General features: G+C 45.7%; 1 protein-coding gene across 1 annotated transcript; it reads right to left on the bottom strand.

The window, feature by feature from the left end:
* Positions 1 to 40: 40 nt before the first annotated feature.
* On the bottom strand, positions 41 to 27,815 carry Vxn (vexin). The gene is made up of 6 exons (XM_004653310.2): positions 27,388 to 27,815; positions 22,856 to 22,911; positions 14,848 to 15,001; positions 8,513 to 8,574; positions 5,304 to 5,395; positions 41 to 2,583 (listed from the first exon to the last, which is right to left on the bottom strand). The coding sequence occupies exons 1-6, from the start codon at positions 27,452 to 27,454 to the stop codon at positions 2,400 to 2,402; spliced, it is 615 nt and encodes a 204-aa protein (XP_004653367.1). The 5' UTR covers positions 27,455 to 27,815; the 3' UTR covers positions 41 to 2,399.
* Positions 27,816 to 27,862: the final 47 nt, after the last annotated feature.

The following is a 27,862-nucleotide window of genomic DNA, read 5'->3' as shown; positions in this document are numbered from 1 at the left end:
ATAATTTTCATGAACTCTCATCTAATGAGGAAGCCCCAAGTATACTCTTCAAGGTTTATTAATGTCACAAACAAAGCATACTTTATTTTAATTTTAGTTGGCCTGATAAGATGTTCTATACAAGGCAAACAATTCACCACAAAATGTTTAAATTAAAGATAAGTGAGGTCCATTCTACATAAATCTCCAGGCATGACATAAAAATGTCAGATATCAACTGTAGGTTAAATAGGTTAACATAAATAGTTGTAGGAGACTCTGTGAAGTCCAGCATAGATTACCTGTTTGCTCCCTAATTTTGTTCTAGATCCCAGCCTCCTCTCCATACTGTGTAAGACAAACCCCTCATCAACACACTGCTTGTTGTCCAAGTTTTCAAAGTATTTCAAAGTATGCCCCCCCTCCCCCATCCCATGAAGTAGTGTCTTACTCTAGCCCAGGGTGACCTGGAACTCACTGTATCCCAGGCTGACCTACCTCAGCCTCTCTAGTGCTGGGATTAAAAATAGGTGCCACCATGCCTGGCCAAACAATGTTTGGATAGGATGGCCAGGTGCTCAGAGTCTAAGCCAGAGGTTGAGGAGCAGGAGTTAGCACGAGGGAAGCCATGAAACCCAGCTCTGACCTACCTCCTGCCTTCTCACTATTCACCTAGAGAGTCCGAAGCAGGAACCTCAAAGAGCAAAGGTCACAGAGCAGCAGTCAGAAGTACCACTGGAGTCTGCGACAGACTGCTCCAACTCTTCTGTATGGCAAGACGTGGTAATTTCCAACAGTCTTAGGTTATATTTTACCACAGAAATTTTCTGTTTTCAGTAAGAAGGTTGGATAAATTTAAACCTGTTAATTAGAAAACAAGACTTCTGGAGGCAGAGTTTAAGCCACAAATGAAAAATATACTAGGCCTATGACACCAACCCCTCCACAGGCAGACGTTACTCATTCATCTTTGCACTCTTACACCTAAGTTTCCATCTCCACACACTGCTCCAAGCAGCCTCTTACCAATCCACAGACTCTAGTATTTGAGATGAAAATTCTTTATTAACTTTAGTTCTTCTCTATTGTGAACTATGTTATGTGAAGGAATAGATACAATGTAGATATTGAAGGCTGATACCCATATGCTAGGTGCCTTCAGACTAACCATTTAGCCTCTTTGAATTGGTGTCTATGTATACAACGGACAAGACCACCTAACCTGGAGTTGTTAGAAGCAACAAGATAATTTTATATGACTGCTCAGTACACAGTACACGTTTAATAAACGATAACCCCAATTCCCATTACTTATCATATGATTATTTTAAGGCTACCAACGTTGAGCATGGAACTGAAGGCATTACCACTGAGAGGAGGAAAGCAGACTTACATTAGGCTGGCAATTTCTTCTGGTTTAATCTAATACATACTTTTTGTTTTGTTTTGTTTGTTTTGTTTCTAAGACAGGGGCTTGCTAAGATGCCCAGGTGGGAGTCAGATGTGTGATCTTCCTGTCTCAACCTCTTCAGTAGCTGGGATTACAGGCCTTTTGCAATCACACCCAACTTAACTCATTCACTTCATAATGATGTATTTCATCGGAATCACTTGTTCCAACTTTATCAAATTCTACCCTCCAAAGTTTGCCCTGCCATTTTTAAAAACTTCCTTAAATCAGTTGTTAGAAGCAGCACAGAGGGAATTTGCTAGAGAGAAGTTGAGAACCTGATGACCAGTCTTGCTACCTGACGGTCAGTCACAGAACATCTGGAGACCTCAATTTTCCCATCTATAGATTGGGAATAATTGTGCTTTCTTCAACAGGAGTTTTGTGACAATAAGAGAGAATGCATGGGAAAGCACTTTTAGATTCATTTTGCCAAAGCGAGTTAATGGTGCCACTTCATAAGGACATTAAAAGTAACAGTTAATTTTTAGATATTTTTCGGTAGAAAAACTGCACATAAAAGAAGAGAGAACACATGCAATCATGCCAAACAGCCATCAAGGCAGGCTGTGATGGTGCTGCAGAGTAGACATCAGAACTGTGAAGTAACACGCAGCGCTCTTGTACTTCAAAGGGTGAGACAAAATGAAGTGGGGAAAGCAAGAACCACTGTGTTCACCAGGGCCTCAAAACCAAGCTTTTACATTTGCACCAGAAATCATACGTTTTAGAAACCGTCACAGGACCTACAGAGCAACTGCCTTCTTCCTTCCTTGGAGGCTTTTCAGATGGGCCAGGAAAATAACCTTTCTAACCTCCCATGACTTTCAGGGTGTTGGCTAATGAGGGAGGGGGATGTGTCTGGATCAGCTACCAGCAAAGGGAAGGGTGGCTCAGCTCCAATCCTCAAGTTCTCTTCCCTCATCCTGTAAACCTCAGCTCATGTGAGGCACCGGGAAGGGCCACCCCTTTAGTCGGCCTCAAAGGCACTGTTGGTGGCTCCCACATAGTCAGACTTCTTCTTGTGCCTGGCCCACATTTTCCGGAGAATTCCAGGGACGCCACAGGAAGCACTGCCTGTCAGTGGCAGGGAGGCCTCTGCTCCCTGGGGAAGGGCTGGGTACTCTTCGGCTATCTTCTTCAGGTGTCGGGATCTAAAGAGAAAACCAAGAGTGGGTATAAATGGCCCTTGAGAAGGGAGGGGTCACAGTTCTGTTCACCTCTGCCCCTCCATCTATTATGCGGTCAGGTTTTGCATAGCTGGAGGGTCACTGTGGGCACCCCACAAGAATGTCCCCTGAAGCAGTCTCTCTTGGGGTGAGGGAGATGGTGGCTCTAAGCCAGTAGGTCATGAGATCTCAAGTAAGTCCTGCTCCTATCCTGCTCCGGGCTTGGTCTTGTCCAACCAGTGAGAATGACTATGGGCTGGGGGTGTAGCTCAGTGGTAGAGTGCTTGCCTAGTATGTGTGAGGCCCTGGGCTTAATTACCAGCATAGGGCGGGAAGGTATAGGAGGGGGAATGAGGGCAACTGAGTTCGAGAGAAAGGGATCATTTAGAACCTTCTACAATGCAACTTGGTGGACTAGAAAGCTTGACCATTACCAAAGCACAGGGAGGTCTTGCTGGTCTATGTGAGCAGCAGCAGTTCCTGGCCCTCAGAATAGTTTGCTATCTGGAATGTAAGCCAAATGAACCTTTAACACTTTTCTCCAAGTTATCCCCAATACATTGGCACATGACTTGGTATTTTTAATTGTGTCCAGATGACTCCTGATATCTGGCTTCTGTTCCACCATGCTGGCTCCTGCTTTGACTCCCGTAGCTTTAGTGTGCTCCCCCAGGTCGATATTTGCTAGGATTCGACTCTGGTTTGTCTGCTCCGAAACGCATGTTGAAACTTAATCTCCACTCTGGGATTTTAAGAGGTAGGACCAGGAGCCACACCTCTATTTTCAGCACTTGGGAGGGCACATATGATTTCTTTCATCTAATTTGCACAATTACCACTCAAGATGGCTTCTCCTATCTTCCACATACATATGTATGTAATTGCATGTATGTAAGTTATATGCATTTTTGTTTGTGGGTAGGGTCTCACTATGTTATTTTACTATTTTATTTTTATTATTTGAGAGAGGGGAAGGAGGGCGAGAGACAGAGAAAGAATGGCATGCCAGGGCCTCTAGCCATTGCAAATGAACTCCAGATGCATGCGCCACCCTGTGCATCTGGCTTTATGTGGGTCCTGGGGAATCGAACCTGGGTCCTTTGACTTTGCAGGCAAGTGCTTAACCACATCTCGCCAGCCCCAGGCTGGAAGTCTTTATGCTCTACTTTTACCTCCCAAGGGCTGACATTACCAGTGCGTACGACATGCCCAATTCTGTTTTTATTTTTATTTGATTTCTTTTTTAGTGTTCATGAAGTGCCCCCAGGTGTGTATGTCACGGCACACATGTGGACGTCAGAGGACCTCCTTGGGCGCCAGTCCTCACCTTCCACCAGGTTTGAGGCTTCATACAGTGGGTTCGTTGGCCTGGGAGTCTTCTGGCTCGGCTTATCACCTTGCTGTACGTGTGCTGGGGTTACAGCTAGATGCTTGTGTTACTGTGTCTGGGCTCTGCGGGGCAGAACTCAGGTACTCGTGCCCATGCAGCAAGGGCTTCTTCCACTGAGCCATCTCCCCAGCTTCACGGCTCTGTTCTTACATAGACAATGGGTAACTTGCCTGAAGTCTGAATCAGTAGAGGTACCGGGCTAGAAAGCCGATTTGATTCAAGAGCCCACATCCTTCAATATCACCTAAATTGCGCTGTGTAAGACAGTGGTGGGGGCAGAAAAGTCCACGTTGGATTGCAGGTACTGGCTGTCTTGGGTTGAAGGCTGTGAGGAGGCCTAGGAAATATTCACTCCTACTACTGTAGCCATTTCTGGATCACAGAGTTATCAGGAACATTGGGTTATGGTTTTTATTATTTACTTGCTTCCATCAGTGCTGGCAATGGAACCCAGTATCTCACACATACTAGGCAAGTGCTCCACCACAGAGCTACAATCTCAACCTAGAACCTCTGTATTTTAGACTTTTCCTTACCTGTGTGTAGGGGCCCCTAAATAAATTTCACGAGACATTTCTTTTTTGTTGCTGTTATTTGTTTTTTAGAGGTAGGGTCTTACTTCAGCCTAGGCTGGCCTAGATTCACTTTGTAGTCCCAGCCTGGCCTCAAACTCATAGCAACTCTCTTTCTGCCTCCCAAGTGCTGGGATTAAAGGTGTGTAACTCTTCCCCACCATGAGGCATTTCTTTTTTTTTTTTTAATTTTATTTATTTATTTATTTGAGAGCGACAGACACAGAGAGAAAGACAGATAGAGGGAGAGAGAGAGAATGGGCGCGCCAGGGCTTCCAGCCTCTGCAAATGAACTCCAGACGCGTGTGCCCCCTGGTGCATCTGGCTAACGTGGGACCTGGGGAACCAAGCCTCGAACCGGGGTTCTTAGGCTTCACAGGCAAGCGCTTAACCACTAAGCCATCTCTCCAGCCCACCATGAGGCATTTCTAATGCCATCATGTGAACAGACGTTCTGGGTGGCTACAAATTACACTTAGCTAATTAATGAAAACACTTCTGGAATGACACTTTCCCAAGCCCAAAATGGGAAACCATGAAAAACACTTAGGCTTCATCCCAGGGAACCAGGCAATAGTTGGACACAGGCATATTGGCCTCATTAGAAGATAATTTATAGCTGGCACAGGTTTTGTTGAGCACCCTGAGAGACTGAAAAGCCTGTCACCTGTTGCTCTTGTATGGCCTGAGTAGGAAGGATGAGAGGCCTTGCAGGCTGCAGGGCTGGAAGACTCGCTACTTACCCTCTCCCAAGAACAGCTCTGTTTTCTGGACCTGTGGCTGCTGCCTCCACCCCAGCTGGAGCCTTCACAGAGAATCGGGCCACTGGAGGAATCTGTCATTAGGAAGGGAGTAGGAATTAAGCACTGGTCCGAATTTCTACTCTGGCACCCACACTTGGGAGGGCTATGACTGGAGGAGCAAAAGCCCTCATTGTTCAGTGGGCTTCAGGCAAGCTGGAGGCCTTGTGAGAGCAATGCTGGGCCCCACCCACTATGTCATCCAGTGAGTCTGACAGAGCCTGAGTGCCTGCCTTGAAGATCTCCAGTGCTGTGGGGCTGAATTCTCCACTTTGAGAACCACTGGCCTAGAGACACTAGAGAGAGCACCAGCCAATTTTACATGAGAGCCTCTGCCCTCCCTTTTCCATTGCAGGTAATTGATTGTCAAGTCCTGAGGATTCTGGCCTTTTCTAAAGTGTGTGTGCAGATGCACATGTGTGTGCGGGGATTCATGCACATTTGTGTGGATGTTGAGGCCAGAGGGGAATCTCTTCATTCTTCGGGAGTTTGTCCTATTTTATTTTATTTATTTTATTTTATTTTGAGACAAGGTGTCATATAGACGTGGAGCTCACCAATTAGCCTAGACTGGCTGGCCAGTAAGCCCGAGAAATCTTCTTGTCTCCACTTTCCCAGCACTGGGACTTCAAGTGGGTGTCACCACTAGATTGTGGCCTTGACCACTTGCTCTTTTGCACTTGGAAGGGTCAGCCACCCAGGCCCTCCTTGTTTGTGACCCGACCTGCTGCATTCTCCTGGTGCCACTTGGACTCTAGACTGGCCAGGAGGCCCCTCCCCCTGCGGCAGAGAAGACTGAGGCCAACTTGCTGTCCTGCTCTTCAAGCTCCTGCAGCAGTGGCTTCCACCTTACCTCTGGAACCTTCTGTGATGCCCAAATGCGTCAGCATATCCACTTCTAGTTCTAGCAGCTTCCTGCTTTCCCTAGCTCTCTGCATCTCTTTTTCCTTCTCTGGATAAGGAGGAAGTCCTTTAAGGCTCCTTTCTCCAGGAGGTCCTCTCTGTGGCTGGTGGCCCACGTTGACCTTTCTCTGTCCCAGTGTCCTTGGAGTACTATGGACACATTGTGGCTTCTGCCTATTAGGTCTTGTGGTTCTCTACTTACGTCTTGGTCCCTGGAAAGATTGCATGGGGAGTGGCAGTCTGGGACTAAACCTTCCTGGTAACCCTCCACAGCCCTGTTAGAGGAGGTGGCTAGTACTCAAGGGGTAGGAACTGAAGATTAACCAGAGACTTGACCGGGACTAAATCCAGAGGTTGCTCCATCCATAGACATACACTTTGTTCTTTCTCTCTAAGCCTCAGCAAAGTGTCAAGTCACCACATTCCTGAGTCTCTGAAAATTTCCAGGTCAAGGGCACCATTATTTTCCACCTCTTTCTTTCCTGGGATGGAAAGGTTGAGGACAGAGTTACTGTGCCACCTTGTGGCCTCTCCCTAACTCTCCCTCCCCATGGCACCAATGGCCCAGTGAACATACAGTTACAGCTCTTTAGTTCTAGAGGAAAGACCTTCACTCTTACCCTCCTTTCTTGGCCTTAGTCCCATCTCATGCTTGTCAGCGTTGAATCAGATGCATTTTTGCCAAGGGTACCGTCTAAACCAGCCTAAGCACTGGAGGGCGTGTGATCCCAGCTTGCAGCTACTCTCTTCCCCTTAACTTTGACCCTTTTTTATTTTTATCTTTTTCTTAACAGCCATTCAAGTGATCACAACTTGACCACCTTCCCTCTGATCAGCTGCCCAGCCATCCCATTTCCCTTGAGCACAAGATGACAACAGCTTGCACCATCCCAACCTTTGTGTGACCTTGACCACATCCTTGGATCACGTCTCCTGCCAGAGCAGAAGAGAAGCATCCATACCTGGGCCGACCTGAGTCTCTCCTAGTGTTCCCACCGAGCCTTCTATACATCTTGACAGCGGAGGAGGAGGGAAGGGTGAAGGAGGTCTGAGCTGACCTCACTTCCAGCCACCACTAACCGTGCTAAGGAACAGAGAACCCCAATATCCATGCCCAGAAGACCACAGAGGATGGGAAGAGATAGACCTGGGGATGTTCCATCCAATCCCTTTTCCAAGAAGGTCAAACTGCCCAGTGGGAGAGGGTGGGCAGGTGTGTGCTTCTTCAACTGTGCCTGTCTTGCAGAGGGCCACTGTGCCCATACCCTTGCAGGGGCAGCTCATGTGCCCAGATGGAGTGAGCAGGGAAGATAAAAGCTCAGACATGTGCACCAGCTGAGACTGACCCGCTTGGGCAACACTTGCCTCACAACCCACCCCAGCAGGTGTTGGTCCTGCATCATGGTTCCACTGCTCTCTCCACCCACGCGGCCTCTCCACTGCTGTCCCTGGTCTTGACTCCTCGTCTGTACATCTTGCACCTCAGTCTTCAAATCCAGAGAACCTGACCTCTGTTAGGTGCCCCAGAAACACCCTGACCTGAGATGACTGGTTGTTATGGACCGAATGTTTGTGTTCCCCTCAAACTCATCTGCTGTAGCCCTTCCCTCGCGAGATCCTATTAAAACGTGGGGCTCCCTAGGAAGTAACTCAGTTTAGATGAAGTCACATGGGTGCAATACCTATAATGGGATTAGTGTCCTCATAAGAAGAGATTTCAAAGGTGTCTCTACATGGATGCGCACACGACACACAGCAAGAAGGTCCTCTGCCAGGCCACTTTTTTGAATTTCTCAGCCTTCAAGACTGAGCAAATGTTTCCATTCCTCATCTATGGCATTTTGTAGAAGCAGTCCAAGCTGCGTAGGACACTAATGTTATGTGTTTGCACAGTGCTAGAGAACCTCATACTGCTTTCTTTACCTCCACGCTACACCTGGGGTTTAGTCCAGTATTCTCATGTGGAAAACCAGCGATGGAAATTGATCTTTTCCCCTATGTATGAATGCCTGCTGGGTCCCACACAGCTCCTGTCTGCTTTTGAACTGAATTCCTACCAGGAGAGAGAAACAGCCAGTGACAGAGCAGGATCAACAGCTAGGTTCCAAGAACAAAGAACCACAGTTATGCTTTTCTAATCATCCTCAGGCCTCAAAGGGCAGAGTCTCATCTCTCTCGATGGCACCAGAAAGACACAGCAAGAAGTTTCAAGCACAACAGATACAATTAACCTGGCTCATTTTACTTACCAGCGATTTTCCATATGCTCGATTCCCACACAGATTCGATGCTTTCGATTCAGAAATCCCCACTATGAAGTGGAACAGAAGCGGTATTACTCAGTGGTACTCTGTACTCTGCTTCCTGGTTCTGCATCCATTATCTTGTTACCCATTTAATCACAGAACAGAACTTCTCAAGGCCTTTACACCAAGCAGGGCAACCAGGCAGTATGGTCAGGCAATGGCAACTTTTAAATGGAGTCACTTACATACTTGCTACTCTTGCAGGAGGTTGAAAGTAAGGTCTATATGTGATCATTGTGTCAATGGAGGTTCAACAACTATGGCAAGCACACGATTGTGGTGGTGGGGATATTGATAGTGGATGAAGCTGAGCAACATGTGGATGGGAGGTACAAGTTTCAGCTTAATTTTGATGTAATTCTCAAACCATGGTGGTGTGTGGGGCGGAATAAAGCCCATTTGAAAAGGATATACATGGAAGCATGCAGTGGGTGCTCAGAAAATGGGGCCTTAGTCTGCTTCTCTCCTTTTAAGGTCTCAGGTCAAAAGGGGTTAGTTAAAAGGCTATCAAGGGCTAGGGAAGTAGCTCGGTGGCTAAAGTGCTAGTCTTGCAAGCAGCAGGACCTGATTTCGGATCTTCAGAACCCACGTAAGTGCCAGGTGTCGGGGTGTGCCTCTGTCATCCCAATGTTGGGGAGTCAGACAGGAAATGCCTCAAGCTCAGTGCCTGGTTACTCTAAGCAAATCCGTGAGCTCTAGGTTCAGCGAGAGATCCTTTCTCAAAAACTCAGGTGGGAGGGACTGATGAGAACACATGATATTGGCCTCTAGTCTCCACAGGCATCTGCTCACATATGCGTACACATGAACAAATGCAAAAAAAAAAAAAAAAAGGTTACCAAGAGTTATCTTTGTCTTTAGCATACATTTTGTCATAAATTTTTGTTAGCATACAAAAGAATGAGTTTTATTATGACATTTTAATACATATTTTCTTCTTCTTCTTTTTTTTTTTTTAGGTAGGGTCTCACTCTAGTTCAGGCCAACCTGGAAATCACTCTGTAGTCTCAGGGTGGCCTCGAACTCATGGCAATCCCCCTACCTCTGCTTCTCGAGTGCTGGGATTCAAGGCGTGCGCCACCACGCCCAGTTGGCCTTGATCTTTTGAACTCATGGTGATCTTCCTATCTTTGCCTCCAGAGTTCTGGGATTAAAGGGATATGCCACCACACATGGCCATATTTTCTTATTGGTCCTCATCCTCCACTCTCTTGCCCATGCTAGTTACCCCATCAATAGTTCCTATCTGCTTTCATGTCACATCTATTCCATTACCCTTTTTTCTTTGAACTGTCATTAAGATTTCTTCTTCCCTCCTTATGGTCCCCTTTCTAGTTCTCTTTCTCTCTCTCTTTCTCTCTTTCTCTCTCTCTCTCTCTCACACACACACCTATGTAAAAATTAAAATCTAGGGGCTGGAGAAATGGCTTAGTGATTAAGGCATTTGCCTGCGAAGCCAAAGGACCTAGGCTCAATTCCCCATGACCCACATAAGCCAGGTGCACAAGGGGCACATGCATCTGGAGTTCATTTGCAGTAGCTAGAGGCCCTGGCATGCCCATTCTCTCTGTTTGTATCTTTTCTCGCTCTCTCTGCTTACAAATAAATAAATTAAATTAAATTAAATTAAAATATAAGTTCCATGTTTGAGAGAAAACATGAGTCTGGCTTATTATGCTTAGGACAATAATGTCCAGTTCCATACATTCTTCCTACAATAATGACTTCATTTTCCTTTGTAGCGGAATAAGTCTATTGTGTATTTGTACCATAATTTTCATCCATCCATGTGTTAATAGGCATATAGGCTGATTCTGCTTATTATCTATTTTGAATAGTGCATCAATAAACACGAATTGCAGTGTTATGCTTACTTAAAGTCCTTTGGGTATATACCAAGGAGTGGTATAACTAAGTCATATGGTAGTTCTATTTTCAGTTTTTTTTTTTTTTTTTGACAAATCTGGGTCTTTATGGCTGGGATCAACTATATAACTACTGGGTACACCTCTAGAAATAAACAGAGTTCCCCAGTTTACAGTGGGAACTATAGTCCATGCTGGAAGGTTTGGAGTTTATTGCATCAGAATCTTGAGACACTTACATGAAAGGTATATGTGGAGATATGTGGTATAATGTCTTCATTCCCCAATGTCTTACCTACTTCTGAAGGCTGCAGCTAAGGACTGTGGTGTTGACAGAGCTGACATTTAGTCCAGGTCTTTTCTGGGCAGAGGTTCCAGAACCATCACGACCTCATTGCACTACCGCATGAAGAAATACATGCCCCCGCCCAATATATCTCCATGCTAATAAAATGAAAAGTTACAAGACTAGTGTTAAGTAAGATTTTGTAATAAGCCTTGGATTTGGACTGGGCATGTGCCACAGACCAAACCAGCATGGTGTTTAATCACAGTAACTGAGCTTAAATGGTTTCACATGTCCTGTAGCCAGTTCATTACTAAGGCTAGTTAAGTGGTAACCAATGGAGTAGTTACCTAGGCTATAGCCAGGTAAGTTGTTTTCTATTTTCCTATAAATGCTTCTTGATCATGGTGTTGGTTGGAGTTCACAGAACCTGCCCAATTCCTAAGTTACTTTTGATACATTTAATTCAAACTCTACTAAAATGATTGATCTGAAATTTCCCTTTTAACACTGCTAAGATCAAATCTGTGGTAAAATGAGGTGTCTCCCATAGCCTCAAATATTTTGAATCCTTGGTTCCCAGCTGGTAGAGATTTGGGAGGTGGGGACTTGTTGGGGGAGGCATGATGCTGGGGATGGGCTTTGGGGAATTCCAGCCTGGCTCCCCCTTGCCAGAGCTAGCTCACTTTTGCTGACATCTTTCAGCTGATGTGACAAGATGTGAGACCCAGCCTCTGCTCTGCCATGCTACTGTTAAAACTTCCCTTTGCGAGCTATTTTGGAGGTTCTAGCAGGGGAGCACAGCTATTTGTATACCCTTGACCCAAGACTGGTCCTCCTGTATTCACGCAGCTTTGGGAGGGACACCATGGGTGGTGAGGGAGGAAGGGGACACCCGCCTAACCAGCCAGATCAGCTGAACCAACCCTGGCGATCAACGGGGTGACAGATGTCACAGCCAGATTGCCCTCACATCCAAAACTTCTCTTTGAAACTGGAGGCCAACATAAAGGAGGTGCTAGGGCAGACATCTGAGCCATGATGTCAGAATGGGCAATTGTCAGATGCTGAGAAAAGACCTTTCAACTTGTTTGGAACCACAAGGTCACTTTGTTGAAGAAGTCCCATAAGGAACCACATTTCCCATGCCTAGGAGGAAGGGATAACTACTCTTTCCAGACACCTAAGACCTCATAGTGAGTTTCCCAGCTGGATCTCTACAGTCAGCACCCTTGGGCTCCTCAAGCGTCTCCAGAGCATCTTGCAATCACCCAAGAATGCTGCAGCATCTGGGAGCCTTCTACAGCTCACAGAAAAAGCAGGCCCCTAGATCTGAGGTCCCCAGAGACTCTCAGCTGCCTGAAATGGGAAGATGCAGTACTCATGGGCTGGGCCTAGCCTTTCCTTGGAGAGCCTCAGGGTCTGGCTTTGGCTCAGAAATGCTCCCTCCTACTCACTCTGGAATCTATCAGCTTGGAGGTGCATAGGGAGTTGGATCAATGCCCAGCTCAATCTATTTTTTTTTTTTTTCTTCTCAAAACCTGACTAGCACATCCCTGCACGAGCTGACTGTCACATGTTGGGCAGATTCTCTCCATTTCATAACTTACTGCTCTTGCCTTTCAGGATAAAAGACTGACTTAGGCAGTCCAAGTTGCCACAAACTATTTAGAAAGTTGTGAAAGTTGCTGGGTGTGATGTTGCATTCCTATAATTCTGGCACTTGGGAGGCTGAGGCAGGAGCACCACGAGTTTGAAGCCAGGCTCGGCTTCATAGCGAGACTCTGTTCTGTCTCATCCGAGGGGGGTATGAAGTGGATCTCTACAATTACAGTAGGGGAAGGGACGCTGGTGAGAAAATCAAGAGACCTGAGTTTGTACCTTGGCTCTGTGGCTAACAAGTAGGGTAACCTTGCATAGGTCAAATACTTTCTGTGGCTTCAGTTTCCTGTTCTGTAAATTGGCTGAGGAGTGAATGGTTGTAGTACACAAGAGGTAGAGACTATAGTGTGCATGAGAATTACGGGGGAAGGAGGGAGCTATTTATTAAAAACACAGATTGATGTTTCTAACCCTGGACTTTCTGCCTCAGTATTTCTCCAACACATTCCTGGGACTTCACTTTGAGAATCACTGCCTTAGCTCCTCTTACTTAGTCTACTGACTAGCATAGCAAGATCAGTGTCATCTGGGAGTGTGTTAGAAGCAAAAATCTTGAGGCTCACATAGTTCTTCTAAATTAGAGCCTGCATCAAAACAAGAGGCTCAGGGCTGGAGAGATGGCTTAGCAGTTAAGGGCTTGCCTGTGAAGCCTAAGGACCCCGGTTCGAGGCTCAATTCCTCAGGACCCACGTTAGCCAGATGCACAAGGGGTGCACACATCTGGAGTTCGTTTGCAGTGGCTGGAGGCCCTGGTGTGCCCATTCTCTCTCTCTCTGCCTCTTCATCTCTCTGTCTGTTGCTCTCAAATAAATAAATAAAACAAAAAAAAAATAAAAACCCCAATAAACAAGAGGCCCAGGTGATTGTTTTGCACACTAAAATGTGAGAAGCATGGCTCTAAATTCACGTTATGATTTTGTAGCAAAGAGAAATAGCCTGCCTGTGTTTCTCTTTCCACACAAATGCACACTCACCCACCCACTCACCTATACATAGACACAGAAAAAATCTTTTCTTCTTAATTTGCAAGGCAGATTGTGGTTTTCCTAATGCTTTAATTCTATACACATGCACGCATGTGCAGTCACTTAAGCAGAAAAAAAAAACCGGTTTGGTTTATGTGTTCTTGTACAATGGATCATAAGAGCAGCAACAGACCCAAGAAAACTTAGGAGTCTAGTTTGGCACCTAAAAGGGGGAGAATTGAAAATAAAATAACCACGAAACTAGGACAACCCTTCCCTACCCCCAGAAAAAACCAAACAGGATGAAACAGTGAAGACTTACTTTAGTTTTGGCAAAATACAAAATTGCTGATACCCAAAACAATGACTTTTTTTTTTTTTTTTTGAGACAGGGTTTCACATTGTTGCTTAGGATGCCCTTGGACTCAGGGCAATCCTCCTGCTTCAGCCTCTCAAATGCTGGGATTACAGCTGTAAGCCGCTGTGCTCCATGTTGGATTTTCTTTTTGGATGGTATGTATGTATGAATGTATGTATGCATGGAGAGAGAGAATGAGAATGAATGAATATGAATGGGCACACCAGGGCCTCTAGCCACTGCAAAATTACTCCAAATGCATGGGCCACCATGTGCATCTGGCTTATGTGGGTTCTGAGGAACCTTTGCAGGTATGCACCTTAACAGCTAAGCCATCTCTCCAGCCCTCCATGTTGGACTTTCTAGTATGCATTTTTGGAGTTAAAATATGAGTAACATGTTGTGGGCATAACAGAAAAACAAAAACAAAAACAAAAAACCTAAGCCAGCAAATAAAGAGAAAATAGCACCTGAGATGTCAGTGGCCAGAAACAGAATCTTACAGCATGTCTTAGGGTGGAAGCCAGTGCAAAAATCAGAATCTGGAGAACATTACTGTTTCTACTTTTCAAGCAGATATGTTCGTATAGTGTTATGGATGAGGCCATTTAAGTTAAAAAAAACAAAAACCGCTAAGATGTTGTTTGGTGGTGGTGGTGGTGCGTGGGAATGAACTCAGAGCTTCTCATATGCTAGGCAAACACACTGAGCTTCATCCTCAACCCTAAAAACAGGGCAAGGCTTTAAGTTTAGAGAGAGCTTGCACACACGCGCACACTCACACAGTTAACACACAAACACAACCAATAAAATAAACTTGTTTGGCCTTGCGGGTCATGGCTCCCTGTCCATAATGCTTTGCATCTTGCAAAGGCTAGGCCTCTGTGGACCCCGGGACACACAGCGTGGTGGGTGGGGCTGCCCGGTAGGTGAGGTCCAGGAACCGTTAGGTGCCTTCTCGATCTGCGCAGGGTTCCCTTGGGCACTGCGCAGGCGATCGCTCACCTGGCGCGACGCAGGCGGCCCGGGGACCGCGCGGTCCTCTGCACCTTGCACGACTGGGCGCAGCCTCTGCGGCGTGGGGACCCGCGCCCGGGAGGTTGGGGAGGACGGGGGACGGCGGCGGGGGGACACTCACGTACCGGGTCTGGCGGGGTTTTTGGCGGGCTGCGTCCCGGGCGGCCGCGCCGTCTGCAGCCGGCCGAGCCGGCGGCCGTCGCCCGCGTCCCGGCGCTCGCTGCGGTGCGGCAGCAGCTCGAGGGGCCGCGGCGGGAACAGATCCGACTCGATCACCACCTGCCGGCGAGGGAGCACGGTCAGCCAGGGACTGCTGCGAAAGCTGGGAGCAGCCAGGAACTCGGGTAGAAATGCTCACCCATTTTGACTTCAAACTACTGAAAAGTGTGTGGTGCAAGAGAATGAAGCTTTTTTTCTTGTGGGGGGTGGGGGTGGGGAAGGAAGAAGGCAGGTGTCCTGTCCCGGAGCCAGAGCCATCCTGTCCCAAATCGGGATGGGTCGGTGTGTCATCTGCTCCTTGGGCTAATGTGCTCTGGTTTTAGAACAGACCGTTAGCAAGGAAGGTTCTGGAAACCCGGAGCTAAGGGGATGACACCCTGTGCGTGTGGAGGGCAGGTTTTTGGGCACTCTAATGAACTTAGACCCTGCTCCAGGGCTGGAGAGATGGCTTGGCGGTTAGGGTCTGTGAAGCCTAAGGACCCCGGTTTGAGGCTCGATTCTCCAGGCCCCACATAAGCCAGATGCACAAGGGGGCGCACGAGTCTGGAGTTCGTTTGCAGTGGCTGGAGGCCCTGGTGTGCCCATTTTTTCTGTCTGTCGCTCTCAAATAAATAAAAATAACAACAAAAAAAGATGACTCTGTTCCAACTGATTCTCAGATTTTAGTTTACGTTTTTCCTTCCTTCCTTCCTTCCTCCCTCCCTCCCTCCCTCCCTCCCTCCCTTCCTTCCTTCCTTCCTTCCTTCCTTCCTTCCTTCCTTCCTCCCTCCCTCCCTTCCTCCCTCCCTCCCTCTCTTCTTCCCTTCCCTCCCCCTTCTCCCTTCCCCCTTCCTTTTTTTTTTTTCAGCTTTCCCAGGTAGGGTCTCACTGTAGCTCACTGCTGACCTGGAATTCACTATGTAGTCTCAGGGTGGCCTTGAACTCATGGTGATCCTCTTAACATCTGCCTCCCAAATGCTGGGATTAAAGACGTGTGCCACCACGGCAGGTTCCTTCCTTCCTTTTTTTGAGATAGAGTCTCATATAGTTCAAGCTGGCTTTGCTTTGTTGTGGGGGATGACCTTGAACTCCTCAACCTCGTGCCTCTACCTCCCAAATGCTGGGATTACAGGCTGTACCCCCACACCTGGCTTTGATCTCAAACTTTAACAGAAAGAAAGAAAGAAAGAAAGAAAGAAAGAAAGAAAGAAAGAAAGAAAGAAAGAAAGAAAAAAGCCTGTTGGCAAAATAGAGCAGACAGGGATCTAGTGTTCCCATTTCCTCCACAGAATCCCTCCCCTGGATCAGGGCGCAGCAGGGAGATGAATGTCCACTGCTTGTGGGGTAAGCGGAGGCCCAGTAAGCCGGAGCATTCGCTAACCACTAACCTGTTTTATCAGGACCTATGACTGAGTAGTGGTTTCTGGCAAGTAAGAAGTTAGTTAGTTCCTACTAAAATAGACCTTAGAAATTGAAAATAGGGCTGGAGAGATGGCTTAGCGATTAAGCGCTTGCCTGTGAAGCCTAAGGACCCCGGTTCGAGGCTCGGTTCCCCAGGTCCCACGTTAGCCAGATGCACAAGGGGGCGCATGCGTCTAGAGTTCGTTTGCTGAGGCTGGAAGCCCTGGCGCGCCCATTCTCTCTCTCTCTCTCTCTCTCTCTCTCTCTCTCTCTATCTGTCTTTCTCTCTGTGTCTGTCGCTCTCAAATAAATAAATAAAAAATTTAAAAATATATAAAAAAAATTGAAAATAGTCCTCCACGTACTCAGGCTCCATTCCTCAGAGTCAACCAATTGCACTTGGAAAATGTTTGGGGAAAATGCCTCTGTAGTTCACATGTGCAGACTTTGTTGTTCCCTAACCAATACAATGTAAGTACAATCTGCTTAACATTTCATCATGGTCGGTAATATAGGTAATCTACAGATGATGTAAAGTAGGATTCTGTGGGTTATATGCACATAGCATACTATTTACATAAGGGTCTTGGGCATGAGAATTTTGGTGTCTGTGGAGATCCTAGAATGAATCCCCTGAGGGTACTGAGGGGTGGTTGTACTTAACTCATTGACATAATTTAGACATAAAACCCTGACACAAATAATAGCCATTTTATCTTCATATGGGGAGCTATGAGGGGAATTTTGCAATCTGGGCTCTCATCCTGCATATTTTATCCATTTCCAGGACACAGGGGTCATTCATCAGAGTGTCCCCACTCCATGAGGCTCATTCATCCGAACCTTCAGTACCCCTTCACACTGCAGCTTCTTCGAGGTTCGCATTTCCCTGTTTGCTTGTTCCTGCTGCGCACAGCTGTCCTGCAAGGGCCCGCCCTGTGCCAGCTGCTAGGCTCGCTGAGCATCTGTGAGTGAGGTGGGTGGCTCAGACCTTACAGTCTCCACTTTGGCAGGTCCTTTTCAGCTGACCACATAGAACTGTTGTGTTGCTTTTGGGGGATGCTGGAACAAAAGTGAATAGTGTTTTTTTTTTCTTTTTAAATAATAACAGGGTACTATTTCAAATAAGTGGAGGAAAACTGAATCTTTAATAATATTATAGGAGTAAACAACAGGCCATTAGAGAAAATGGGTCTGTGTTCATGTTTGGCAATGAATATCAGTCAGATCAAAGGTGCAGACGGAAGAGACAGACATTGGGATAAAGCTAGCTTGTGTAACATTACATGTGAGGAACTATCCCCATGCTCACAAACCAATGAAATGGAAAAGAACAATAGTGACCTGACAATTGACAGCAGAAATATAAATAAAAGTATGCTGAATATTAAAAAATAAATGCAAATAAAAACAATAAAATCTCCCTTCCTATCAGATTATCAACGAGGAACAAGAAAAATCCATTTGGGTCAAGCCAACCTGCCTTCAAAATTGTTTTGACAGTCAGTAGTTGGGTAGAAAGGGGCTAGGTGGACTGACAGTCAAGACCCATCATTACTAGAGACTTTAGTAGCACATCTTGCTCTCTTTTTTCATGGCCACACATTTACCTGCAGCATCTGGGAGTGATTCTGAGTTTTCTAAAGGCCAGGTTTTTATGTTTCCCACAGAGGAGAATACAAGGCTATCACTCTTTGATTCAGCTCACCACAAATAGCCCTTTACTGAGAAATTTGTCTCAAATTTGGTCTTAAATGGGGTAGAAAATTCAGTCTTCTTGGATCCATTTAGGACCCAGGCTCATCCATTCTGTGCCTTTGGGGAAAGCTGGGGGTAGTTTCGAGCATGTAGCAGTCGTAACTGGCACCAAAACCCCTCCCTGTTCCCATGCTGGGCCCTGCAGAGGGGGTGATTTTGCTGTTCTCCTGAAAGTCTTTGAGGTGGGCTGAGGGCAGCTCCTGTCCAAACAAGGCAGCTGGAGTGTGTGTGTGTGTGTGTGTGTGTGGACAGAGAGAGAAGAGGGTCTGCACACTCTATACTCTGCTGATCTCCACTTTCCCTCTATGTAACCTGCACTGTTCACTGTTCCCCACAGCTATCCCTGGTACATATGTATTATGTATGTATGTATATATATACATATATATACATATGTGTGTGTATATATACACACATATATACATATGTGTGTATGTATGTATGTATATGTATATGTGTGTGTGTATATATATATGTATATGTATATGTATATGTATATGTATATGTATATGTATATGTATATGTATTGTTTGTTTGTTTTTGCGAGGTAAGGTCTCACTCTAGCTCAGGCTGACCTGGAATTCACTATGTAGTCTCAGGGTGGCCTCGAATCCATGGCTATCCTCCTACCTCTGCCTCCCGAGTGCTGGGATTACAGGCATGTGCCACCACGCCTGGCTTATCCCTGATATTCTAACTCTGCTCCCAGCGTTACTCCAGGGGAAGGAGTGAAGACTGGCTGGAGGTTTTCATATCCAACTGTGGAAAGACAAAATAAGGCAGGATGGGAAACTTTGGGGAGTCCATGGAAAGATAGCACTGTCTTGCAGTAGTTCCTTCTCAGAAAAGGAAGCACATGTGCCCTTTAGAAAACAAGGCTTCTCCAACCCTCTTTGCACTGTGGGGCAGGAGATGAAGTGGGAGTGGAGAGAAGCATTAGCTGCTAGCCCAGCAGCTATGTGAGTGGGGGGGGGATGGTGTGTGTGTGTGTGTGTGTGTGTGTGTGTGTGTGTGTGTAGACTAGACTGGCTACTTCTCAAGCCACCACTTTGGGCCATGCACCTCTTTAGAGTATGTTCTGAAGACCTCAAAAGCACACCTACAGCAAGTTCCCGGCAGTCTGGTTTATTTGCTGGTCTATGAGACACAGTGTAGGCTCACTGCTGAGGCCGAAAACAAAGTGGTTTGAAAGCAGGCTCTTCAGCACCAAGCACAGGGTGATTGGAGAGCTGAGGTGGGAGCAAGGAGTACTCATGGGTATGAGAAGAGAGACAAGAGATTGATGCTGGCACTTTTTCTTTTCTAGGTCAGCCCTCCAGCTACTGAAGTAGGAGAGTGTACTCTAGTGACAAGTGTTATCGCTATACATTGCTGGTCTAGAAAAATCAGAAAAAAGAAACAAGGAGAGGTTCATCCTCTGACCCACCACACCTATGCCTCTCAGCAGCGTAGATGGCTGGTAGAGAATTAGAAGACAGCAGAGACTCACTTGGTGGAATAATATCGTGATGTTGAGCTGGGGAATTCACAAAGATGTCCTACTACAACTTGCTAATAATATATATAAGGAAACTCAGGGCAAGAGAAGCTCTGTGTTTGACTTAAGATCACGAAGCTGTAAGGGACAGAACTGATGGAAACATGGTTTCATGCCTTCTAACTGAATGCTTTTTGTAAAATCAAAACAAAACCAAAAAACCACAGAAGTACTCGTATCCAGAGAAGAATTTTCAAGTGTAACTGACTGTTTAGTGTGTTTTGAAAACTAGAGATGGCCACACAAATATCTCCCTATAAGCATGAAATCTGGGAATAAAGTGACAGTTGTAATCTCATTTATCCATCTTTCCTCATGACAGCCTTTCTGCTTATTGCAAAGGGCTCCATCATCCTAAAATAGACAGCTGATCCTTCGTGCAGGCAGAATGGTTAGGGCATCAGTACAATAGCCTGTGAGTCAGTATGGAGAGAGAAACTGGTGTGGTGGCGCACACTTTTAATCCCAGAACTTGGGAGACAGAGATAGGAGAATCACTGTGAATTCAAGGCCACCCTGAAACTACATAGTGAATTCCAGGCCAGCCTGGGCCAGAGCAAGACCCTACCTCAAAAAACCAAGGGGGAAAAAAAAATGGAGAGAGAAAGAGTCTGACTCTGAGAGACACCAGGAGCCCGAGCCCTGGCTTTGGAAGAAGAGGCCTCTTAAAGGAGTCCAAGAGGAGGGGAATAACCCTGGCACTAAGGATGGCTCTGAGAGGAAAGGCATGTTTATAAAGGAAGAAAATGGATTTCCATCTGTAAGGGAGCCCAGAGTGACAAGAGATGCAAATAAATATTTTGGACCAAAGAAAGTCGTAAATATCAGCACAGTTATAAAACAAGGTGAATTTTCCAGACAAGTAACAAGTAGTCCATCACAGTTGCTTTCAGAGCACCATGTTAGAGACGACAAGGAAACCAAGGAAGCCAGAGCTGGCTGTTCCACAAAACCAGACCAGAGAAAATTCTTTCCTCTTTTGAGATTCAGCTTTCCCAAAGGAAGGTGGTCAGGAGCAAAGAGGCATTCACCTGTCCCTTTTAATTTTCATGTTTTTATGTTTTTTAAAATTTTTATTGTTGACTTTTGAGATAGGTTGTTGCCATGTGGCCCAGACTAGCCTCCAATTCTGGAAACTTCTGTTTTCTGAGTGTTGAGATTACCTGAAAGAGCTACCTTGCTTGGCCTAATTTGCAAGCTCCCTGTGATTGGCACTGAGTTTTGAAGCAGGGGATGACCTGGGCAGCTTTAGATTTAGATTTAGAGGAGTAACAAGGCCTGCTGGAGAAAGACAAACACTTCCATTCTTGGCCCAAAGACTGCCATATCTGCACTAATTTTTCTTAACTTATTTGCACACAACTTCCAGAGCATTTTCCTTCTGGGCCACTTATTATTCATATTTTTTCCTATTTTTTTAGTCATGTATATGCTTTTTATAAGGAGTTTGTAAGATGTTTTAAACATTAAGAAAGAGGACTTTTGATGGATGGAAGTTTGGGATTCAAGGCATGAAGTTCTAGCCCATCTATGAAAACTTAGCTCTTGAAAACTTAAGACCCAGGTTCAGAATAATTTTTTTGCAAGGTAGGGTCTCACTCTAGCCCAGGCTGACCTGGAATTCACTATGTTGTCTCAGGGTGGCCTTGAACTCATAGTGACCTCTTACCTCTGCCTCCTGAGTGCTGGGGTTAAAGGCATATGCCACTATGCCTGGCCTCAGAATAATTTTTAATTAAGATACTTAAAAGCCCCAAATAGTATTGTATAAAAAAGTGATAGAAACACCAGTGTAATCCAGAGGAACCAACTATACTCTGTTTTCGAATACAGAACAAAGATATATTGGTAGATTTTACATGAAGATATATAAAATGAGAAACACATAACATTACTAGGTTCTAAAGACATAAGCTAATTTTAAGGTACTGTATTAAAAATAGCAAAATATCAAGAAAATGCAAGCCTATGTTGGTGAGGTTGGCGATAAGTGGAAAAGGATGGCTAAAGCCTCCAACTTGTTCAGAATACCTGGAACTATTGGACAAAATTGTAAGCATCACCAAATTGCCTTCCAACTTATGTTTGTGCCCATATACTAATGCTACTTACTCTCACTTTTGGTTAGGCAAGCTTTTCTTTTCAGATGGTGGTGACCACTGGGGTGACTCAGAACTCATCAAAGTGCTGAAAGGAAGAGAACTCTCTGTCACACCCTCCAAGGCTTAGGGACCAGAGCAAGAGAAGTGACTGAAAGAATTCAAGAGCCAAAGGATGGGGGTGAGGGTGGCTTTGGAATGCTGTCTTCCATACACAAAATGGCCATTGCATACAAGACCTCACAGTGTCTATCACTGCCTACACCAGGCCTACATAAAATGAGGGTAACAAAAATGATCATATCAAAATAGAAAGGGACTAGTTGGAAAGAGGAGGGGTTCAGTGGAAGGGGGTAGAGAAAGAGAAGGAGAATAGTAGAAGGGAATTACGATTAGGGTACATTGTATATATGCATAGAGGTTGTCAATAAAAAGTTTAAAAACCTGAGTAGAAGCCTTATTTTTTTTTTTTTTAAAGTCATGCCTATAATTACAGCATTTAGAGGTGAGATAAGGGGATTGTGAGTTTGAGGCCAGCCTGGACAACATGGTGGGCTTGAGGACAGTCTGAGATACATAGACATTTTCTCAAAACAAACAAACTATTATAACCACAACAGTAAAACCAGCCTTATGCTCTCTTATCAGGCATAACCTATTTAGCATCGTAGGAATGCAGATATTTGAGGGATGGATAGATGGATAAACTGTTCTTACTCTACTTACTAATTCTGCTTTGAGGCCAATGCAATAAGGAATCATGCAAAATAGTAGCATTTTATACAAATAAATGCATTGCTGTGCGGTTTATAATGGTGAGAAAATGTAACACTACAAATGTTTGGGTCAGGATGCTATGTCAAGGTCATGAATTCTGTTTTAGCAAGAAAAATGTACAAAGTGAGGCTTACTCTGGGCCCAGGAAAGTGTCAGAACAGATTCTCTTTTGGGACTATTTGGTGTAACCTTGACAGTTGTCAGTTATTTTGGTTGAGGACCAAGTGTGTGGCCACAACCGTGTGACACATAGAAAACACTCTTGCCTCCTTGTCCTTGAGAGCTGGTGAGGGAGTGAAGACACCAACATGGTTTTGTCATGAAATCAGCCAAAGAGGATCAAAACTAAGCAAGTTTCCTTACATTCTTGGTCAAGAGGTGTTGAGAGCTTTTGACTCTTCTCCTGGCTGGACTGGACACTGCAAAGAGATAAAGAGATGGTTTCAGAAAATGCCTGTGAGGCAGACATAGCTACCGTTCAAACACCAGGAATGTCTGAGCCTGGAAGGGGGCGGGGACTAGGGAGCAATGCAGGGAAGAGGCAGGGTTCCATTGCGATTTAAGATGTTATGTGGCTTGACTACCCTAAACTTCATTCTACTATTATTTGCAACCACTGAAAGTTGGGAGAAGCCCAGTGCTTTTCAACAGATGAATGGATAAATAAATGCATATTCATAGAATGGAATATTGCTTGAAAAGGAAAGAGAACATGGATGAACCTTAAAAACATGCTTGGTGAGATGAAACACCATAGGACAGATACTATGTGTATATTTCACTTGCATGAGATACCTAGAGCAGTGTAAATCATAAAAACGGAAAGTAACATGGTAATTACTAGGGGCTGGGGAGAGCAGAACATTAATGGGTTATAGAGTTTCCGTTTAGAGTAATGAGAAAGGCCAGGAGATGGACAGCAGTTACGGTGGATAGCACTGTGCCACTGAGCTATACACTTGAAAGGTTTAAAACGGTAACTTCTATGTTATGTATATTTACCACAATTGAAAAAGCAGCGTAGTTGGCTTGGATGTAGCTCAGTTGATAGAGTGCTTGCCTAACATATGTGAAGCTCTGGGTTCTATCCCTAGCACTACATCAAACCTGGGGTGGTGGTTTTAGGAGGTGGATGCAGGGAGATCAGAAGTTCATTGTCATTCTTGGCAACATAGTGAGTTTAAGCCAGCCTGGACTATAGATGAGACCCTGCCCCAAATTATGAAAAAAGAATTTTAAAAACTACTTAAAGAAATCAAATGTGTGTAAAACCAGTACAGTGCTTTGTTGGATAAAGGTGTGGATCTTATTATAGTAACACTCACAATCCCCAGCCCCTGGTAATTACCATTCTATTTTGCCTCCTTATGATTTTTGACTACCCTAGGGACCTCATGTATTTGGAAATACACCCGTGTAGCATTTGTCCTTTTGTATCTCATACCCAAGGGATAATGGATCATCCGATGGGATCAAAATCTCACTGTGCCCCTGTCCCTGCTGAGAACTGAAAGGACTTCTTCACACATATATCAGATGAATGCTGTCCTCATGATCTGCAAAGACCCAGCTTTGTTCATATGTCAGGCCGAGATCACAGTGGCACCTACCTCGGAGGGTTGGGGTACCAAGGAATAAATGGATGAATTTTCATCAAACCCTTGCCCAGTAAGTGGTGCTCAACAGGACTTTCCTGCAAGACGCAGGCGGGCGGGAGGAGCAGGTAACTGGCCGGAGGTGGAAGGCAGCAGCTCCCAGTCCCGCTTGCGGTTTGATCTCGTGTGCAGCCTGAATGCTGCCCCTGTTGCTCCTTCCATCTCTGCCCATCACTGCTGGTCCCTTGGCAAACAGCTTCCAGAGCAGAGGAGCTGTTTACCCGGAGCTGAGTCCAACTCTGGATCACCTCAGGAAATAAGCTCTGGGACAACTTCTTAGTAAAACCACAGCTTTTATCTTTTGTAGTCACTGTCCTTCGTGACTACAACACTGTTTTTGTTTTTTCCTTGAAGGGGCCTTTCTAAAAAGTGAAAAGCACATGGTCCCAGTGATGGACTAAATCTATGTGCTCTGCCTTTAAAACACTTAAGAAGCATCATAGTATTTGTTATGGCCAAATAGTGTGAGGCAGTAAGATGGCTCAGTTAAAACACTGCTTATCAGGCTGAGTCCGGCCCGCGTGTGTTGGAAAGAGGTGCGGTGCGTGGACGTGGTACCGGCTGGCGTGGAGCTCGGGCAGGGGCTGATCCTCATCTCCACGCTCTGAGGTTGCTGCTCTTCACTGGTGTCAGTTGCTGAGGAGGCTAAGGGCAGAGTGTTCACTAGCTCATGGTGGAACAGGCCACATGTTTCTTTTAGACAGGGTCTTGCCCAGGCTAGACTGAAAGTCATGCTCCTCCTACCTTTGCCTCTTGAGTGCTGGGACCACAGGTGTTCACCACCCCACCTTGTCTTGGGCTCCCACTCCTCCTTCTAACTACTAGGCTACACTGCCCACGTGGCTGAGCTTGTTCTGTCTGGGAAGGTTTGGTTATTGTAGAGCTCTGCTCCCACGTAGCCTCTGGGAAAGCATCCTTCTGGAAGGACTTGTGAGATAAAGTCAAGCCAACCTGTGTTTCCTGTTTGGCACAGTGGCCTGGGATGAGGGTTGCTTATCACTGTCATCAGCACTGACTCAGAGCTGAGAGTGCCAGCTCCTCTTAGCTGGAGTCCTCTGCTTGAAAGCTTGAGAAGACCCGCGATAAAGTGAGGCCTGTGCAGGGCTGGGCTCCCATCACTCAGACCTCATGCAAAGCTGCATTCCCTGAGCAGTGACATGTCAACGAGAACTTGGTTGAACACCGGGGAACAAGCCACATATGGAGAGGGCAAGAAAAGAGTATAGGCTCAATTATTTCTCTTTAATTGAACATATTTATTGGCTGTGTGTGTAGACTAAAAATAGAAGCCACTTTGTAAAAGATGTATTTAGTAGTGGCTTGGTCCACGCCAGACACTGTTCCAGACACCTTATGTATGAATTCATTCCTTCTCCCTAGTAATTTTTGGGGTGAGTTAAGTTTTTCTCTTTTAAAGTAGTGGGAACTCATGCCCAGAGAGATTAAGTAGCTTGCTCAAGGTCACACAGTATGAAATGGCAGCAGTCGCCAGACACTGTGGTGCATGTCTTTAATGCCAGCACTCTGGAGGCAGAGGTAGGAGGATCACTGTGAGTTCAAGGCCACCCTGAGACTACAGAGTGAGTTCCAGGTCAGTCTGAGCTAGAGTGAGACCCTACCTTGAAAGACCAAAACAAATAAACAAGAAAAGAAGTTAGTGTCCTGTTCTCCTTTATGTTTTTCAATCACAGAAAATAAACATACTATTTTTTTTGAGACAGTGTCTCACTATACTATAGCCCAGGTTGGCCTTGAACTCTTGATTCTACCGCCTCAGCCCCCCATGATGTGATCACAGGCATAAGCCACCATGCTTAGAAAAGACATATTTAAATTTTGTTTCCATTTGTTTTTTTTTCTGGGAAAAGAAATGAAAGATTCCAGGCAAAGTTTCAGTCCTCTCTACCTTTCTCTAATTCTATTTCCCTTCTTCTCCAGAACCACTGAAGTCATTGATTTTAGATGGATCTTTCTGTTATGTGTTTTCACACTTAGCTCTAGATATATGTTCATAAACAGTGTGCAATATTATTTTATACTTACATATTTACTGAAAGGCTATAACATATACATGAATTTTTATCTTGCTATTTTTCTTTCTCACTCAACATCCATCTGTAGATCTGATGGTATAGTTCAGTTCATTGCTTAGCATGTACGCATGTACAGGGCTCCCTGCTCATCACCAGAAACACACACACATACACAACACCACACAGGATAAAAGGCCCTATCTCTCTCCACACGGATGTAGCAGCTCATTTCTGGTCAGAGGCTTTGACTTTCTGTCTCCAGAGAGAATTCAACTCCTACACGTGGGCAGACTCCCAACTCTCTCCCTTCCCTTCATCAGTAGAAGTGGAAAGCTCCGCTTGTGTCCTGCTGGTTGTCTGTGGCCAGGCTGAGTCTCACCCTTCCCCCCTGAGCAATGGCCCTGTCTGTGTCTGGCATGGATGAAGACAAGGACAGTTTGCATATGAACTCACCAGCAAATATACTGCCCACCACAGTCAAGTGTGACAATGGGACCAGAGCTAAGCCAGAGCTAGTGTTCCCAGCAAGACAGGGGGCAGCAGGGCCATAGCAGGGTCAGGAAAGAGGGCCTGCTGTGGAGGTGTGAGGAACTACCCAGTTACCAGTCACCCGTCACTCCCATCCAGTGGATCCCTAAACTATCCTGTGGACTTGGCACTGATGGCCAGTGATCAGAGGTTATAAAGTCAAGGCTGTTGGGTGGCGGTGGCAGGATCAGGTGTGGCTCTGCAGGTGACCCTGGGGTTCTGTGGTCAAGGTGGCAGGGGTGGGGGTGGGGGACATTCTCCTTTCACAGCATAGATGGAAACCAGACTTTTGAACCAGCTGGTTCTCCTTTCAGAACCCACTCACTCAGAGACAATGGAAGAGTGTATCTGGCTGCCCTGAGCATTTTGTTTCCATCTCTGTTTTCTAAACAGTGACTTATTGTCACTGTCATTGAGCCTGTTGGGACGTCTGTGTTGAGAAGTGAAACAGGGAGCATTAAGCTGCCCTTATTCCTCCCCTGATAGATCATTTCCAATGATTGATGTTTATCCTTGTCCCTCCTTTCCAGCAATGGGGAAAAAATCAAATGGTATAAAAACTTAGAAGCCACCAGACCTTAGGACTTAAAGGACAGTACACCGTAGTACAATAGCACATGACTGCCACCTCCCCCATAAGATGCCACGGTCGGGGACGACCAAGGGCAATTGTACTCACCCTTGGAAGGAATCACCGTGGTGAAAACTTCTATGTTTTCATCACTGCAGCTGTAGATTTGATGCATCGTCGCAGCCTTCTGTCTCCCAAGTTCCAAGAGACTGGTGGCTGCTCTCTGGAGTCCCGAGGTTTCCTGATTCAGTCTGGCTCTCCGATCATTGTGCCGGTCCACAAAAGACAGGCTGCCTGTGTGAGCTCATCTCATGCCCGTCTCCACTGCAACATTTCCTAATCCCATCTGTCCTTTTTTTTTTTTTTTTTAAATGAATCCTTTTATTGCAAACCTTTGATTGAGCTCAGAGGCTTCCGTCTCCCCCCAGCCAGGATGTACTTAACATTTTCATTTTGCGGTGTGTGCTGCAGTGAATTTGGAAGTCTTTTGTGAAGTGACGAAGTGGAATCGCCTACTCGGTTAGCGCCGGGCTTGGCTGCAGTATTGCACACGGAAGAGGAGACGTCAGTTTTGCTATCAGTC

The sequence above is a fragment of the Jaculus jaculus genome, chromosome 2 (genome assembly GCF_020740685.1).
Source record: "Jaculus jaculus isolate mJacJac1 chromosome 2, mJacJac1.mat.Y.cur, whole genome shotgun sequence".
Classification (NCBI taxonomy): Eukaryota; Metazoa; Chordata; class Mammalia; order Rodentia; family Dipodidae; genus Jaculus; species Jaculus jaculus.
Note: the sequence above shows the minus strand (reverse complement) of the source record. Positions and strands in the feature narration are given on the sequence as shown.